The 16,981-nt window shown below is 40.5% G+C and overlaps 1 protein-coding gene across 3 annotated transcripts in view; it reads right to left on the reverse strand.

Annotated features, from left to right (window-relative positions):
• CDH19 (cadherin 19) overlaps positions 1-16,981 on the reverse strand; it is a 168,098-nt gene that overhangs the window by 25,789 nt on the left and 125,328 nt on the right. For 2 of the 3 annotated variants that reach the window (XM_075921029.1, XM_075921030.1), the window contains exons 4-8: positions 11,500-11,619; positions 8,834-8,998; positions 4,469-4,653; positions 2,746-2,999; positions 38-174 (exon numbers count right to left, since the gene is read on the reverse strand). In XM_075921029.1, the coding sequence (XP_075777144.1) occupies positions 38-174; positions 2,746-2,999; positions 4,469-4,653; positions 8,834-8,998; positions 11,500-11,619 (861 nt within the window). The remainder of the gene's footprint in view (positions 1-37; positions 175-2,745; positions 3,000-4,468; positions 4,654-8,833; positions 8,999-11,499; positions 11,620-16,981) is intronic. The other variant, XM_075921031.1, reaches the window with a different exon arrangement.

Genomic DNA, 16,981 nt, shown 5'->3' on the forward strand with positions numbered 1-16,981 from the left:
GGGTATAACACATAGTGTTCCTTTAATCCTTACTCACTCATTTCTGTGGCTGTAACAGTTATGTTGTGCCAAGCAGCTGTCTCTCGGTCCAGAGGGTTAGTTATAATGATTGTTCCATTGTGTGCATTGATGCTGAACAATCTTTTTAAAAACGTGCTGTGGACAATAGAATACCTGCACCAAAAAAGGTAAAGAGATTGTCTGATACTGAAATGTTCCATCTGAAACAAGGACATATAAAGCTATTGTCAGGCAAGAAAACATAGCTGTGCATATATGCATATAAATGCATGCTTCATCAACCCAGAAATTATGAAAAACGTACACTTATAAACATTTAAAATTCACTGCTCTCAAGATCAAAGCTCTTCTTTTCATAGAACTAAATATGTCTCAGATCTATATTAATGTGAACTGAATCTAAAATGCATTATTCATTCTTTTTTCTAAGTCAGGCTCTCAGCAGGTGAATGACTTGGTTGAAAAGAAACAGTGAAAATGCCACTTGTGAAATGAATAACACTGGCAACTAAGTAGAGGTATAATGGTAAATCTATTTTATTGTTGCTGACATGTTATGATGTCGAAGGAATGAGCATTAGAAAAAAAAGAAAGGCAACTGACTATCTGTAATGAGGTGTCTGCTAACCCCAGGTACAAAATCCAAAAGTGAAAAATGATTGCAATGAGCCCAACTTGGAGCTCTGCCGCAATAGCCATCATTTGAAAAGCTCTGCATGCCATGTCCATATGCCCACATACACAATGCAGGTGGAATGATAATTAAATTCTTATCATTGGCCACATATGAGTGATTATGAAAGAGGCAGTGAGTGAACTCAAATATATAGATTAGAATGTCAGACATTTTTAATTGTTTTTTTAAAAGATAAAACTAAATGTGTGGCTTAAATCATAAGGCATAGTAGAAGTCTATTTCTTGGAAGTGAAATCTGCACATACTCAGAAAGTCTGCATTCATCCAGTACAGAATACATGTATTCAACAATTCCCTCTTCTTCTCCAGTTTTTATTTTGCTTGATAAAGCTGTTATATTACAGATTGACACTTAGGACTCTTCTCTTAATAGCCCTTATTAAATGCCAGTGGTTGAATGATTTTCTACCTTTTAATTTACAATGCAGCCTATGTGAAAATCAGCAAGATACTAAACTGAAGAACTCCCATAATAATTTGTTGTCTGTTCACTTCAGTTTAGGAAGAGACTTGTCAACATCTCCTTCATAAAATCTTATTTCGGGGATTTATAATTCATCTTTTAACATATTTCAGTTGTGTGAGTACCCCCTTGCTTACCATCCTAATTTCTGTTCTTGTTCTTTCTCTTTTTTTATGAAATAAGGTATTTGTTTGCTTTAAATAAGTTTTAGCAATTGTAACATATATTGCTTTTGTCAAACAAGTAATCAGGCTTGGTTTAATTTTATTTTGGCATTATTAACAAAATGGTGACACCTGAGTTATTGTTAGATAATTGGCAGCATATGCATTTACTTTCCCCAAAAAATACCTATATGCCTTCAAACATTACAGTTGATGCAAAATGTGAAATGAAATGTTCCATTTTAAAGGAAGTCAGGGGTGCGACAAACTTGCTTAAACATTGCTGGATTGGATCAATAAGCACACATTTAAATCACAACAACCCCCATGAAAATATACTAACATGTTTTGGAGCAGACACTATAATTTTCCAAGCAAAAAAAGTGTTTTGAAAAATTCTGTACATATATTTGTATTTTTCTTAACTTTATTTTACCCCAGACTAAGTAATAAAATAATATAATAGGAAAATAGTATTAAATAGGACAAAAATGGTAATTTATAGTATATTAATATATAGATGGTAATTATCAGCAATTAATAATCTGATAATTTTATTATTATTAAATAATAATTAAAGGTATTATTTTGTACCAAATTAGTTTGTCTAGTACCCTATGTTGTCTAAATTAAATGGCATTCAATTATTTCAAATGACTACAAGCTACTTTAATCATATGCTATAAATTAATTGTGTGTCATGCCTTAAGATGCAGTGAAACTATCTTGTGAAATACAGTTTGTAGAATCATTCTTTACAAAATTTCACTAAGGGGTGAACACTAGTCATGGAAGGCCTGAAAGATATGGGAATTGATACAATTATGTTATACAGGCCTGGCTAGATAGCAGTTATGGGAGTGGACACTTTTTCCTATCCAAGTCTAAAATATAGTTCTGTGTTGCAATGTTTTCCTCTGCCCCTCTGTGAAGAAGATTTTGTGGAGCAAGCGGTAGAGAGCGTGGCCAGTGGATTAGCATCTGTGCAAAACACAAAGGTCCCACCTACATATTGCAGATCTGAGGTTTTAGCTGTGGACATGGCATATCCCCTATACATCCACTGTTTGATCTAGTTTTCCTTCCACTAGCTACTATGAAGAATTCATTTGCAAAACCCATTTATTCAGGCTTTAGGCAAAGGTCAGGATTAAGCCCAGAGAGAGAGAAATGACATTTTACTATTCCAGACTCTTTGTTTTAAGGACATGAATGTTCATCGAGGCTGTCAAAATTGAAGTGAAATTTTGTTCACTCATGAAACAAAGACCTGTGTAATGGGAAAGAGTTCCTTAGACCTGTTTCTCAATTAAATCATCATGGGGTGCCTTTGAAAATCTCATCCCTAGTTTTTAAATCATTTCTTCTTGGCAGACCTATTTTCATTTTACAGTCTGTACCTGATGGGACTGTTGGCATGGTCTGGATCTCTGGCAGATACAGCACCTACAACGGATCCATTTATAGCTCCTTCTGCGATTTCCATCACATAGTTCTGTGAAGTGAAAACTGGAGGCTCATCAGTATCTTGCACACTGATCTTGATAACGGCTGTGTCTTCAAATGGCCCTTCTTTCAAAAAACGGTCATCCATGTACCTGTTAATAGCTTTTGCTCTAACATTGTATCTCCTTTTGCTCTCATAATCCACTCTCTGTAGACAAACAAAGTGGGAAGTGGAATAGTCCTTTTTTAGCATTTGAAAATTAATAATAAATTGAAGCTTAATTTAAGATTAAATATAAGAAATAGTGGTATACTTCTATTGTCTTACTTTAGTTTACTTTTGCTATTAAGGATTGATTGCCTTCTCATGGCTTGCTCTGATGCTATGATAGAATAATATTGTAATGGATACCTCCTTGCTTTGTTTTGTCACTTATGTCTAATATAGATTGTGATCAATATCTTTATTTCACATGTAGAGTTAATACTATACAATGCAGAATATGAATTTTCATATAGACTTAAGGGGAATTAATTGCTCTTTAGAGGTTCAGACTGAGTTCATTAAATTTTAGTCTTCAGAAAAAAAAAAGAATCTGCCTCCCCTCATATGACAACTATCTCACTGACCACACTGTCATACCATTTCTTTAGTAGGGTTTAATAATACAAACTGAAGCAGGAAATATTAGTGAAACACCTTCCTCTATTTATAACTGTTCCACATGGACAAAATACAGCAACATAGACTGAGATTATCTGAGTAAATACCGTGTGTTCTCCTCTACCACCACAGATTATTTTTTAGCTTTTTATTACATCAGAACATAAGTAATCAAATGAATGAACCACCTTTGACTTTTCCCTTCCCTGCAAGGTTTAAAATGATACCTTGCCACCAGTTCAGTTCTAATACCTAACTCTTTATCTCTCTAGGTAATGCTAAAATAAGCCCCAGAGACAGCTGAAGTTTCTCAAGTATGTTTCCCTAAAGTAATCATAATATTTTTCACTTATGCATGGAAGTTACTTCCATCTCAGGATCTTCACATTCTTAACTAACCATGTGCTATGGATCAGAACACTCCTTTCCTATCATTCTTGTCATTTTACAGGTGAGAAAACAAATCAGAGATAGGCTGCAACATTTTCCCACAATTAGGGTATGTCTACACTAGCCCCCTAGTTCGAATTAGGGAACATTCCATGAGGTTTAACTGGTAATTTGAAGTAAGGGGTTTATTTCAGAATCGCCCTTCTCTGCTGCGTGTAGACGCGGGCAGTTCTTTCAGGATAGTCAATTTCCAAAATGGCTACCGCTCGGGAACATGCTAATGAAGTGCGGGATATTTAAATATCCCGCACTTCATTTGCAATTTCGGTCACCCTGCTTAGCATCCCTAGATCGAACTAGGGGGCTAGTGTAGACATACCCTTACATAAGGAGATTGTTTCAAAGTTGGGAATAAAACTGAGATATCCTGACCCCTATTGCTTACTCCACAAATCAAAGTTAGTGAAGTTGCTTTTCCCCACACAATGCCAGATCCTGTTTTCAGAAGCAAGATAGAAAACAAACAAACAAAGATGGAAACAACAACATCCAGTGTTGTTATTTTTGTTTTATTAAGCATTAATGGTACGTCTCCTTTTACTGTTTTTTTTTAAATGTCTCACCTCTTTTAATGTAACAATTCCTTCTTGGGTCTCATTGTTAGTAATGATGTCAAAAATAAGTGACTCATCTCCTTCGATGACATAATTCATTGCTGCATTCTCCCCTGTGTCGTCGTCCTCTGCCATGATTTTGCCTATGGTAGAGCCCTCTGGTGCTGACTCAGAGACATTCATATAGTAGAACTCTTAAAGAAACAGCCAAGTAACATCACATTAAATGCTGTTATCTTTGTCAAGGATCTATAACTATCTAAAGCAGTGGTGTCCAACCTGTGGCGTAGGGACTAGTAGTGGGCTTTGAAACACTCACCTCAGGCCATGGGGGGAGGGATGGCTACTTAAGAAAAAATTGTTTGTCTAAAAATAAATTGAAAATATGTTCCCCGAGCTGCATAATATGAGTTTCAAAGAGTATTTGAATCACCCTCACTACTGTGAGGAGGCATTAGAGGGCAGCACTTCCATAACTGCAACATAACTGCTCCCATGCTGCATGAGAAACAGCTCTAAGGTGGGCTAGCAGCTCTCAGAGAAGCTACTGCTATGCACAAGCTACAACTGTTCAGCAGTGACCCTGTTGGCAGCAGGCTACTTCTCAGGGGTAGGGAAAAGTTAGCAGGAATAAGGCCCTGGAACTGCACCTGCTCAGTATTCCAGAGACCCTAATAGGCCAGCTAAGTTGCCTGATGGACTGCCCTGCCCTAATTGGCTGAGGAAGCCAGTGGGCCATCTCTTAAGCTCAGCAGCAACAGTAGCTCACTTTTCACTCAATGCCCATGACCTCTCTGGTTCCCTGTGGTTGTATCTCACCAAGTCCTGCTCTGATATTCTACAGCTCCTGCCCAGATACTGCCCTGCACCCAGCCTTGTTCCCATCTGTCTCAGAAGCAAAGTCTACTCCGGTTTTCCATGTCTTCTTGTAATATGGTTACAACCATTGGCTTTGATTCTGGACTGGGATTCCAACTGTGCCTGGATCCTTCACTCTGGCATTCAGATTCTGATTGCTTTTCAGAACTTCAGCCCTTCTTCTTGGTTTTGGCCATTTCTTGAGCCTTGGCTCTGGCATTTGGACTCCAGCCTCTGGACCCAACTTCTGCTTCACTCACTGTGCCTGACTGCCCATGTCCCAGTCTCCTGACAGTTTGAGCAACCCAAAAGTAAAACAGCTGGCAAAGGATCTGGACCATTTTTTAGTTTGGATCCTTTCCCTGCCAGAGGCAGGGGTTACCTTACAGACCCTGCTGGGCTAGGCCATTGCCCTGCAGGCACAGAATGCTGCTCTGAAGAGGAAGGCAGCACCACCCTGACTCCACCTTCCACTTGGTGTGAGCCAAAGATTCTCCTGTCTGAAACATTTAACAGTGACCAGGGCACAGTTTAGGGTTCGTCAGTCAATGCTGGCTTCCATATCTGCAGTTCTTGCGGTCATTTCCCACTAATTAAATCAGGTTGCAGCTGATTTTCAGCTTGCTGACTGGTGAAGCTCTAGCATGGCTTTCTCACTCCTGGACCATCTTGAAATCTTAATTCAAGCCCTGGTAGATCTTCAGTGACCCTAATCATGAGTGTACAGCTGAGGCTCCTTTTGGAGCATCGTAGCAGGAACATTGGCTTGTTGCTAAGTGTGCTGTGTGTAGATTGTCAGGGTAATGGATACTGAATGGATCAAGGCTGCACAATATTGTCATTTCAACTTTGGCCTAAATGATGACCTCAAGAAGAGCTGGACAAAGTGGACTCTTCACCCATTCTGGGTGCCTTGATTTACCTCAGCTTAATGACTGACAACTGCTAAATGAAAGGATGTCAAGAAAAAAGATCAGCTTTCTGATTCCTTCCAGCTCTACCATTTCTGGCTCACCAACCTTGGCTCCTTCCCCACAGCCCAAACTCATACCACCTGACCAAATCCAACCCCATCTCTCTGACACAGAGGGAAAAAGCAGTGTTAGGCATTGGGGCATGGCCTATACAGTGGAAGAACAGGACACTTTGTGTTGGGCTGCCCAGCCAAGGTCCCTGGTCACAGATAAGAGAGGTCTGGGATGGGATGGTGCTACCTAGAGTGGGTATTTGGAGATTGATACTGAAAGGCAGAGTCAGTATCTGACACTCTGTTGACTGATCTTCTGGGGTTTAACTAGGCGGGTCTAGTAAGGACCCACTAAAGCAACAGCTGATGGCATCCCCATCAACCACAGAACTCCAAGAGGAATAAGAGAAGCTGACATAGGAGTTCCTTCCATTGACCTCTTGCAGTGGGGATGCCATAGAATTTTGACTTAAGGTACTGTGACGGGACAGACGGCCCAGCCGTGCTGCCCCGCACTAAGGCAGAAGCTGGGCAGTGGGCAGAGTGGACAGAGGGGGTGCCGGGTGGCAGCAGACCGGTGGCGGAGAACCTCGGGGCTATGCCGACCGCGTCCGGGGCTGCCAAGACCGCGGGCTGGTGGCCCAGCCATACGCGGCCTGATGACGTCATAAAGGACATCATCCGGGGATCCCAGAGGGGCGAGGCGGCGTGCGCGGGGGTAGCCGGTGACGCCAAGACACGGTCCTTTCAAAAGGGCCAGGAGCAGGAGTGGACGAGGTGGGGGGGAGCAGCGGAGAGCGAGAGCGTCCTTCCAATCCCCTGAGGAGACAAGCAGCGGTAAGCTTGTCCCTGTGCTGGGGAACCTGAAACACCGACCAGGAAGAAGTGGTCCTGGGTAGGGCCGTGGCCCCCGTGAGTGGAGGGTTTAGGGGTTCCAGCATCCTCCACTGAGTAGGGATGAGTGTCCCTGCCTTAGGGCCCTGGGCCGGGGCTCGGAGAGAGGGAGGGCCCAAGCCCCCTTCCCAGACCATAGAAAGCAAGCGAGTCAGAACACGAAAATATATATAAAAATTGGAAAGACCATTCGGGGAGAACCGTAGACACGGGATGGCACCCCACCCGAACTCGGGGTGGGTCTGGGTAAATGGGTGACAGGTACATTGACTCCAGCTACACAATTCCAGGTGCGAGAATCATATATCTTAAAGCAACTTTCTTCCCCAATATAGACCTGGCCTGATTCATTAAGGAAGCCAACAAGCTGGTTCTGGAGCAGCACTAGCTCACAGGCTGCTCAATTGCCATGTCCTCTCTGCTTCCCTGTGCTTGTCTCTTACCAAGTCTTGATCCTGTGCTGCTCCTCCACAGCTCTAGTGCAGATCCTGCCTGCACTGATCCTTGCTTCCCTCTTGTCCCTGGTTTTCTGCTAGTAAGCCATTTCTCACCTTTGGCTCTGCTTCCTGGCTCAGACATTTGGACTCTGACCATTAGCCTGACTTCTACTACAACCTCTAGGCCTGGCCATTTACAGCTCAGGCTCAGGGAAAAGGGAAGGGAGGAGAGAGAAGACTGAGGTTTTATGCTGCCTTTTTCCATGCTAGGCTGTGGGATCCTTAGGGAGGGCAGCAGAGCAGCTCACAATGATTCCTGTGGCCTTTTTAAACTATTAGGTGAAAACCTCACCAAATTAAAATCAATGGCAAAGCTCATATTAACTTCAGTGGGTATAGGAATTCATCTGTTAAGTTTAATTCTAGTCATTAAAAGTCCTCCCCCCCAATTATGTGAACCTGCATTATTATTATTATTTATTTATTTGTTTTTTTATTACTGTTTTTATTTATTTACTTTAGGATTCTGAATAAAAAGTATCTATGTCCAAAATTCTTTCCTACCGCTTCATTCTGGAATTAACATTATTTTCCAAGTTTTTATAATTAATCTTGATGTTAAGAGTAATGACCAAAGAGTGCAGAAAATCAGAAGTGTAACAACTTCTCTCTAAGTACTGACATCCTGGGAATACTTCCACTAAAATATGATCTCTGTATTAAACCGGCATTGTGTGATTATATTTTTAGAATGCCGCTGCATGCTATATACAGTGGAGATGCATAGCTTTCCTACTAGTTTAGTTTGTATTATCGTTTAATTAGTCAGTCTTGAAGGAGGAGATTTTTATCCATAGAGAAATCTAATTTTACGGTTGTCAATATATCAACAGTAATAAAGAAAAATTATGTTCTAAGCCCCAAGAGAGAAAAAAAAATCTAGTTTCTTTTTATTTAACTTCCCTACAGTTGGTACTTTTAAATCTTAAAATGATAACAAAACAACACTAGCTTGAGTTCTCTAGCTATTTAGTACAGGCTATTTGTTGTGGCAAATATTATTCAATTATCAGTCTTTGATTTGAATGTAGGACATAAAAGGCAAAATATATATCTGATCTAAATGGGTATTCCAGAGAACTCATACAAGTTGCACTAGGACTAATTTTGTCCCCACAGTTTCATGAGCAATAATCACAATTTTTGGCATTTACTCACTTTGTTGAAATGTTGGCTTGTTGTCATTAATGTCAGAGAGGTTGATGGTTACAGTTGTTGTGCCTGAAAATCCACCCATTTGCCCAACCATATCTTTGGCTTGGATAATGACAAAATGTTGCTCCTTAGTTTCTCTGTCCATTTGGGAAGAAATTCTAATGACACCTGAAAGATACAGATAACTAAGCACATTATTTACAATGTCTGACCATATACTGTATTAAGAGTATAAAACAAAGCATCGGTTTCAGTTCTACTAAGAGGTCTCTCAGTTCCTAACATCTGGGGCTCGTCTACATTGGCCCCTTTTCCGGAAGGGGCATGGTAATTTTTGAGATCGTAATAGGGAAATCCGCGGGGGATTTAAATATCCCCCGTGGCATTTAAATAAAAATGTCTGCCGCTTTTTTCCGGCTTTTAGAAAAGCCGGAAAAGAGCGTCTACACTGGCCAGATCCTCCGGAAAAAAGCCCTTTCAAAGTAGGAATAAGAGATCCTCCGGAAAAGGGCTTTTTTCCAGAGGATCTGGCCAGTGTAGACGCTCTTTTCCGGCTTTTCTAAAAGCCGGAAAAAAGCGGCGGACATTTTTATTTAAATGCCGCGGGGGATATTTAAATCCCCCGCGGATTTCCCTATTACGATCTCAAAAATTACCATGCCCCTTCCGGAAAAGGGTCCAGTGTAGACGTAGCCCTGTAGTCTGAGTTTTTTCTTCAGTTCCTACACCCTTGTTTTGTGCCACCTTCCCATTCCTCCTTATTGCTTCTTTATTTTTCCCTGCACCTGCCATCCCTTCCCTCATGCCAAGGGCTCTATGTGACTCCTTCGCACCATGCCAGAGTCTCCTATGTCAGGGCTTGTTATGGCAGAACAAGGAGCAATGGTCTCAAGTTGTGGTGGGAGAGGTCCAGATTGGATATTAGGAAAAACTATTTTACTAGGAGGGTAGTGAAGCATTGGAATGGGTTACCTAGGGAAGTAGTGGAGTCTCCATCCCTAGAGGTGTTTAAGTCTCGGCTTGACAAAACCCTGGCCGGGTTGATTTAAATGGGATTGGTCCTGCCTAGAGCGGAGGGCTGGACTTGACGACCTTCTGAGGTCTCTTCCAGTTCTATGATTCTATGATAAGGGGATGGTTGGATGAAATAACATGATCTTGGTAACTAATTGACCATTCATTATAGGGAACTTTCTGGGTGTCTGGCTGGTGAGTCTTACCCACATGCTCAGGGTTTAGCTGATTGCCATATTTGGGGTCAGGAAGGAATTTTCCTCCAGGGTAGATTGGCAGAGGCCCTGGAGGTTTTTCGCCTTCCTCTGTAGCATTGGGCACAGATCACAGCTGAAGGACTCTCTGCATGTTGGGGCCTTCAAAGTATTTGAAGGCTTCAATATCTGAGACATAGGTGAGAGGATTATTCTAAGAGGGGTGGGTGAGATTCTGTGGCCTGCGCTGTGCAGGGGGTCAGACTAGATGATCATAATGGTCCCTTCTGACCTTAAAGTCTATGAGTCTATGAGGGCTCTATATGCAACCCTATTCCTCCATGTTAAGGATTTATGTGCCCCCCTCTTTTGAATATCACTCATTCTCCACCCATGCCATTTTAAATTATATTGGGAGGTTGGACAGAAATGGAATGGGGTTATGCTCAAAGGTGTTAACTGGCGCCATCAATCTGTGGTTTAATCATTATATAATAGCAGAGATGCTTGACGCTGGGTCTCTGCTAAAGAGAGGAAAGGTGGGAGGAACACATGTACTCCCATGCTCCCCCAAAACAATGAGTTCCCAATTATTGGTTCCTAGAATATTCCCTGAAGTTTTGAAATTAATCAGATGCTGTGCTGAAAAATTGTTATATTACATACATATAGATAAACAGACAAATCAGACAAATATGTGTCCATAGCCAATAACATACACACTAATTAGTTCAGAGCATATGTAGCATTGTGTTCAGAGTTAGGAGTTCTTGTTTTATATGTTCCTGAGTATCCCGCAATCTCTTTTTCCCCTTTAGTAAGTCATTTATCTTTCTGTGCTTCAGCTTACTCATCCCAGAAATAATAATAATAATAATCTACCTACTTCAAAAAGGTATTAAGACATAAACAATGTTGGTTAAATTTTATTTGAAGTGGTAAGCATAAAACAATGTAGACTTATTATAAGTCCTGATATTTAAGGTTTTCATCGTTAGCGTTATTGAACCAATTTTATATGTGTCTTAAATATAGGGATGTATCTGAAATGTCTCGCAGGCTGAGAATTTCTTAGATTTATGTGAAATGCATTCCATTTTATTTAATGAAGTGACTATGGGTACCATCCAAAAACAACTGAGATAAATGTGACTCATTACATTGAATTAAATGGTCTCTAAATCAGCCCTTAAGGCCTTGATCTTGCACTAATCAAATCAATAGGGGTTTTTCCATTGACTTGTGCAGGAGCAGGATCAAGCCCTAAATTAAGAGACATTAGGATACTACACTTGTGGGAGCTATCACAGACTAGAGTGGTTGGTAGATTGATCTGAGGAAATTATATTTGTGCTGCCCTGAGCTAATATGATTACGATCTATTGTATTTTTTATCGGACATTCAGATATTTTAGGAGAGTTCATGAATGAAGTTTGGGTTATAGGAAAATCTAGCAATACCTGTCTTTGGCTCCACAGAGAAGTAAGGCTGTCCTTGTAAAATACTGTATAGCAGACGGGCACTATTTCCATAAGAAGGATCATCTCCATCTGTAGCTGTTACCTGTATCACTGAAGTACCTTAAAAGAAGTGAAATCAGATGTAGATCTATAGACATAGTTATAGTTGTATTTGTTTAAAATGAAATGACTGTTTGATATCTAAATAAAACCATTCTCTCTTGGCATATCTACAGCTTTTTACAGTATCAGATCCTTCTCCTCTCCAATACATCTGTTAGTCTATAAGGTGCCACAGGACTCCTTGTAGCTTTCTCCTCTCATCTTTTTCTGCATCTTTCTTTTACCTGCTTAATTGAATAAAAATATATATAGCTTTGAACCAGTATCTCTTCTTCTCTCATCTTTTTCTACATCTTTCTTTTATCCATTTCACTGAATATAAATCAATTCATACTCTATGGAAACAACCCTAGATACTTCAGTCCTAGCAAACTACCACCCAGTGGCCATCTAAATGCTAATATTCTAATCCTTGTATAATCTGGATTCAGGCCAGGAGAAGGAATAGAATCTGCCTTAATGGCACTGAGGGATGATCTCCTACTATCCCTGGATAGAAGACAGGCATCCATTCTCATCTTCTTGGACATTTCTGCAGCATTCAACACTGTTGATCACAAGATTCTGCTTTATTATGAGAGAGCTGGCAGGGGTTCAAGGTAACGGATTTATATGATTTGAGTTGTTCCTGGAGGAATGCACCTAATGAGTAATGATGGTTACTGCACCTCTACCACTGGTCCTTTTACTTGTGCAGTGACACAATGATCAGTCTTTTCTCTGGTTATTACACGTAGAGTGTGTAATAACCACTCAGTGTGTATAAATCACTGAGTGACCTGTTGAGATCAAAATGTAAATGCCAGCAATATGCTGCTGATACACAGTTGTACCTAACCTTCAACATATATGACAATATTACAACCATCACCAAAAAGGCCCCGTGCTTGGATGAGATCAGCTTTTTGATGAAGAAAATTGGCTGAAGCTATGGCTGATCAAGACAGTAGTGATGCTGGCAGGCAGAGGACAGAACTTTGAAGAGTTTGCAACCACAGCGCATGCACAATTGGTCAGTTCAGTCTGTAGTCAGTTCAGTCTATGGAGGAGTATCCTTACATTCGTTTTTGAGGCTGAGCTCTCACATATTAGCATCTACACAGAAGACTTTCTACTCCATCAGGAAGTAAGGACCATTAAATACCTCATAATATTTTTGTTTCAAGTGTAAGGCTCTTGTCTTTGACTTTTGCATATATGTACATAAACATGTAGTCCCATCCACTCCTATGATTCTGAAAGTGGCCCACTCTCATATCATACATTAGAAAAATTGAGGACAATATACAATATTTGCCAACACAGAGATAAAAATCCCACTGTAAAGTCATAATTAATCTTTTGTTTTAATATAAATTGAAAAGGAGAATAGAACCTGTACAGAGGCTGAAAAAGAGAAGACATATTAAGCCTTCTATTGTGGCCTATTTTTGGAATATACACTATCCCATTCTCTCTCTCTGCACAAGCTGAGGACATAAAATGGTTAGAAGTAAAGTATAGTGTATTACCTCAAGAGGACATCAATCTAGTTCCCTGCAATCATGACAGGACTAAATACTCTCAAGACCATTACTGACAGGTGTTTTCCTAACCTGCTCTGATATATCTCCAATGATGGAGATTCCACAACCTTCCTAATCATTTTATTCCAGTGCTTAACCATCCTGACAATTAGGAAGTTTTCCTAATGTCCACCCTAAACCTCCCTTGTTACAATTTTTAAGCTCATTGCTTCCTGTCTTATCTTCAGAGGTTAAGAACATTTTTCTCCTTCCTCATTGTAATAACCATTTATGTACTTGAAAACTCTTCTCATGCCTCCTCTCAGTTTTCTCTTCTCCAGACTAAACAAACTCTCTTTAAAAAAATCTTCTCCCATAGATCATGTTTCTTAGACCGTTAATCATTTTTGTTGATCTACTCTGGACTTTCTCCAATTTATCCACATCTTTCTGAAATGTGGTACCCAGAACTGCACACAATCTCCAGGTGAGGCCTAATCAGCAAGGGATAGATAATTTGGGGTGTGTCTACACAGCAGGGCTTAACTCAAAATAAGCTATGCAAATTCAGCTATGTCAATTGCATTATTTTGAAAGAGGGAGTATCTACACAGCACTTATTTCAAAATAGAGCACTTTTCCTCCAACTTCCCTTACTCCTCGTCCAATGAGAGTTACAGGAGTTAGAGTAAGAAGTCCTCCACCTTGACATTATTTCAACATTATTTTGAAATAGCTGCCTGCTGTGGAGATATGAACTAAATTATTTTGAAATTACACTAGTTATTTCCAAGTAATATTTCTGTGTAAACATAGCCTCTTCTGTTCATCCCTCTGGGGCACCTGATACTGACCATTGTCATTAGGATACTGGATTATATGGACCTTTGATCTGACCCAGTATGACTGTTCTTATGTTCTTATGTTAACAGTTTTTCAACCAGTTATGCACCCAAATTATAGCAGCTCCAGATAGTTTGAATTTCACTATGTATGTAGATATGCTGCTTAATAAACTACTGGAAGATGGTCAGGTACTTTGGTGATGAGTGTGGTATAATAACCCATATAAATTAGGAGAGAATAATACCCTATGCCCTATTTCTAACCATTTCATGTACCCAACTAGTGCACAGAGAGAATGATATAGTTTACATTCCCAAAATAGGCAATAATAGAAGTCTTAATATGTCTTCTCTTTTTCAGCCTCTTTTTCAGGTTCTATTCTCCTTTTCAGTTTATATTAAAACAAAAGATTAATTGTTACTTTCCAGGGGATTGTTATGTCTGTGCTGGCAAATATTGTATATTGTCCTCAGTTTTTCTAATTTATTATATGAGAATGGGCCACTTTCAGAATTATTTTCCTTTGGAAGTTTTAAATTGTTTTATTAAAATGCTCTATATAACAAAAGAAAAGAAAACAAAGCAAAACAAAAGACGAATAGTGTGTGAACCTTTAATTTAAAACCTACACAGAGGCTGACAGAAATAAACTGTTAACAAGCAAAGCAGCCAGGAAAGAGAATAAGACTCTGATAACATTTTATATCCTTGAGGCCTTTAATGAGCCTTTTCTACTGCAAAAGAGATAGCAAAATCAATCTGCAGAACACTATTTCATCTGTAGTTGGGAATCAGTCATGTCCTAGATCCAAAATTGACAACATCCCCATGGGTCATCCATGAGGTTATCCTTACAAAAAATATTCCTCTGCATTATCATTTTATAAAATAATGATTATGTTTATCTTGTTTCTTAACTGACTTCTGCATAAAAATACCCCTCTTGAGGAAAAAACAAGACCTACAGCCATTTTCTATGGCTTTCTGACATATGATCACAGCATCACATCTTATCATAAGACAGTCTCTCCTGTTGCATGTTTTTCTCTGATAATTAAGTCAGCAACACCTGGAGGGTTTGGGGTCACTAGTAAAAAATGCAGAATCTTCTCAAAATATTTTGCTCCAAGAGGAGGCCTGTCTCTGGATACTGACATACTCTTTTAGAAGCATCTCAGACTAAAGGTTGTGTGTAACTTAGCTAGTCTGGAGTGAAGTGCTGTTCTTGTCCTATTGACTTTATGAGGAGCTCTGTGTTCAAAATGTGCCTATAATATCAATTTTGGTAGTGAAACTAATGGGGGAAATGGAGAGGAGCGAGAACCCCCACTGGTGGCCTTTAGATGTATATGTGACATTTTTTCTAGAATATTCTGCAAGGGCCAATCTACCTATTGGCAAATGAGGCAGATGCTTAGGACAGCACATTTTAGGGCCTCTTAGGGGCAGAAATGGGATCAGTGGCTGTGATGATGGGGGGGTATGAAGCTGGTGGGGCTGCCCAGTGCAGGTTTTGGCTGGGGCTCTAAGGAGACAAAATGGTCTCTCTGCTGGGCTGGTGGAAAGGTGCTCCGACCCCCTTTCCAGTGCTTCAATGGGCAATAAGCATCCACCAAATAGGCTCCACCTGCTGAGGAAGCACTCTCACTCCTTCCTCAGTCAGTTCCTCCCCCCCCCCCCCCCCGCAGCAAATAAGATTATGGCACCAGGTAAGTCATACAAGGAACAGCTCTGAGCTGTTCAGCACCTAGATCTGAGGTTGGGATTCTGGTTATATGTGCAGTCACCCATTATACTCTGTGTTGGTGTAGAACTTTACCTGTTGCTGTGTACTCACTCTTGGTGCCCCAGCTGCTGTGGCCACCACCCTGGGCTCATGCTAGAGCTGCTGGGTGGACAGGCAAGGGAAGGAACCGGGTGTGTGGATTGTGGGAGGACAGGCAGAGGGCCCCATTCTGGATAACTGAGGGTATGTCTACACTACCCTCCTAATTCGAACTAGGAGGGTAATGTAGGCATACCGCACTTGCAAATGAAGCCCGGGATTTGAATTTCCTGGGCTTCATTTGCATAAGCGGGGAGCCGCCATTTTTAAAACCCCGCTGGTTCGAACCCCGTGCAGCGCGGCTACACGGGGCACGAACTAGGTAGTTCGAATTAGGCTTCCTAGTTCGAACTACCATTACTCCTCATGAGTAATGGTAGTTCGAACTAGGAAGCCTAGTTCGAACTACCTAGTTCGTGCCCCGTGTAGCCACGCTGCACGGGGTTCGAACCAGCAGGGTTTTAAAAATGGCGGCTCCCCGCTTATGCAAATGAAGCCCGGGAAATTCAAATCCCGGGCTTCATTTGCAAGTGCGGTATGCCTACATTACCCCGCTAGTTCGATCTAGAGGGGTAGTGTAGACATACCCTCAGTGCCTCCCAGGGCCTGACTGCAGAAACTAGATGTAGTGTGTGTCCTCGGCCCCAGGGAAGGGAGGAGACAATGAAGCATCGCAAAGAAAAGATGGGGAGTGCTATAATGGTGCTATATACACTTTTCTGTTGCTATTGAGAAATTTCAAAGATAAATTGACAGATTAATATTCAACAAGCACAAACATTTGAGGTTTTCAACTTCAGAAGCAACACTGTTCTTAAATAAGACTATAACTAGTTAGGGGTATATATACACTCAAGTACATAAATGTTAATTCAAAACAAGCTGTGATCTAGAAATAGAAGGTCACCAGAGATCAGTCTCACTTAAGCACTCCAGGCATATGAAAATCACTGTTAAGCATGAAAATGATGCAGCCCTTTTGAAGTAACCAAGTATTAATATTGACAAAAGCTACCACTGTGGATAATCCAGTGGATACAGTGTATGATTGATGCCATCTCTGAGACAGGAACCAAAATACAAACAGTAAAGCTCAGAAGTGTGCTGTTTTATGGGATTATATTTAATAAATCAGGGATATAAATACACAGAAAAAGAGATTGCTTATGTGACTGCAATATGA

The sequence above is a fragment of the Pelodiscus sinensis genome, chromosome 2, assembly GCF_049634645.1.
Source record: "Pelodiscus sinensis isolate JC-2024 chromosome 2, ASM4963464v1, whole genome shotgun sequence".
In the NCBI taxonomy this organism is placed as follows: Eukaryota; Metazoa; Chordata; order Testudines; family Trionychidae; genus Pelodiscus; species Pelodiscus sinensis.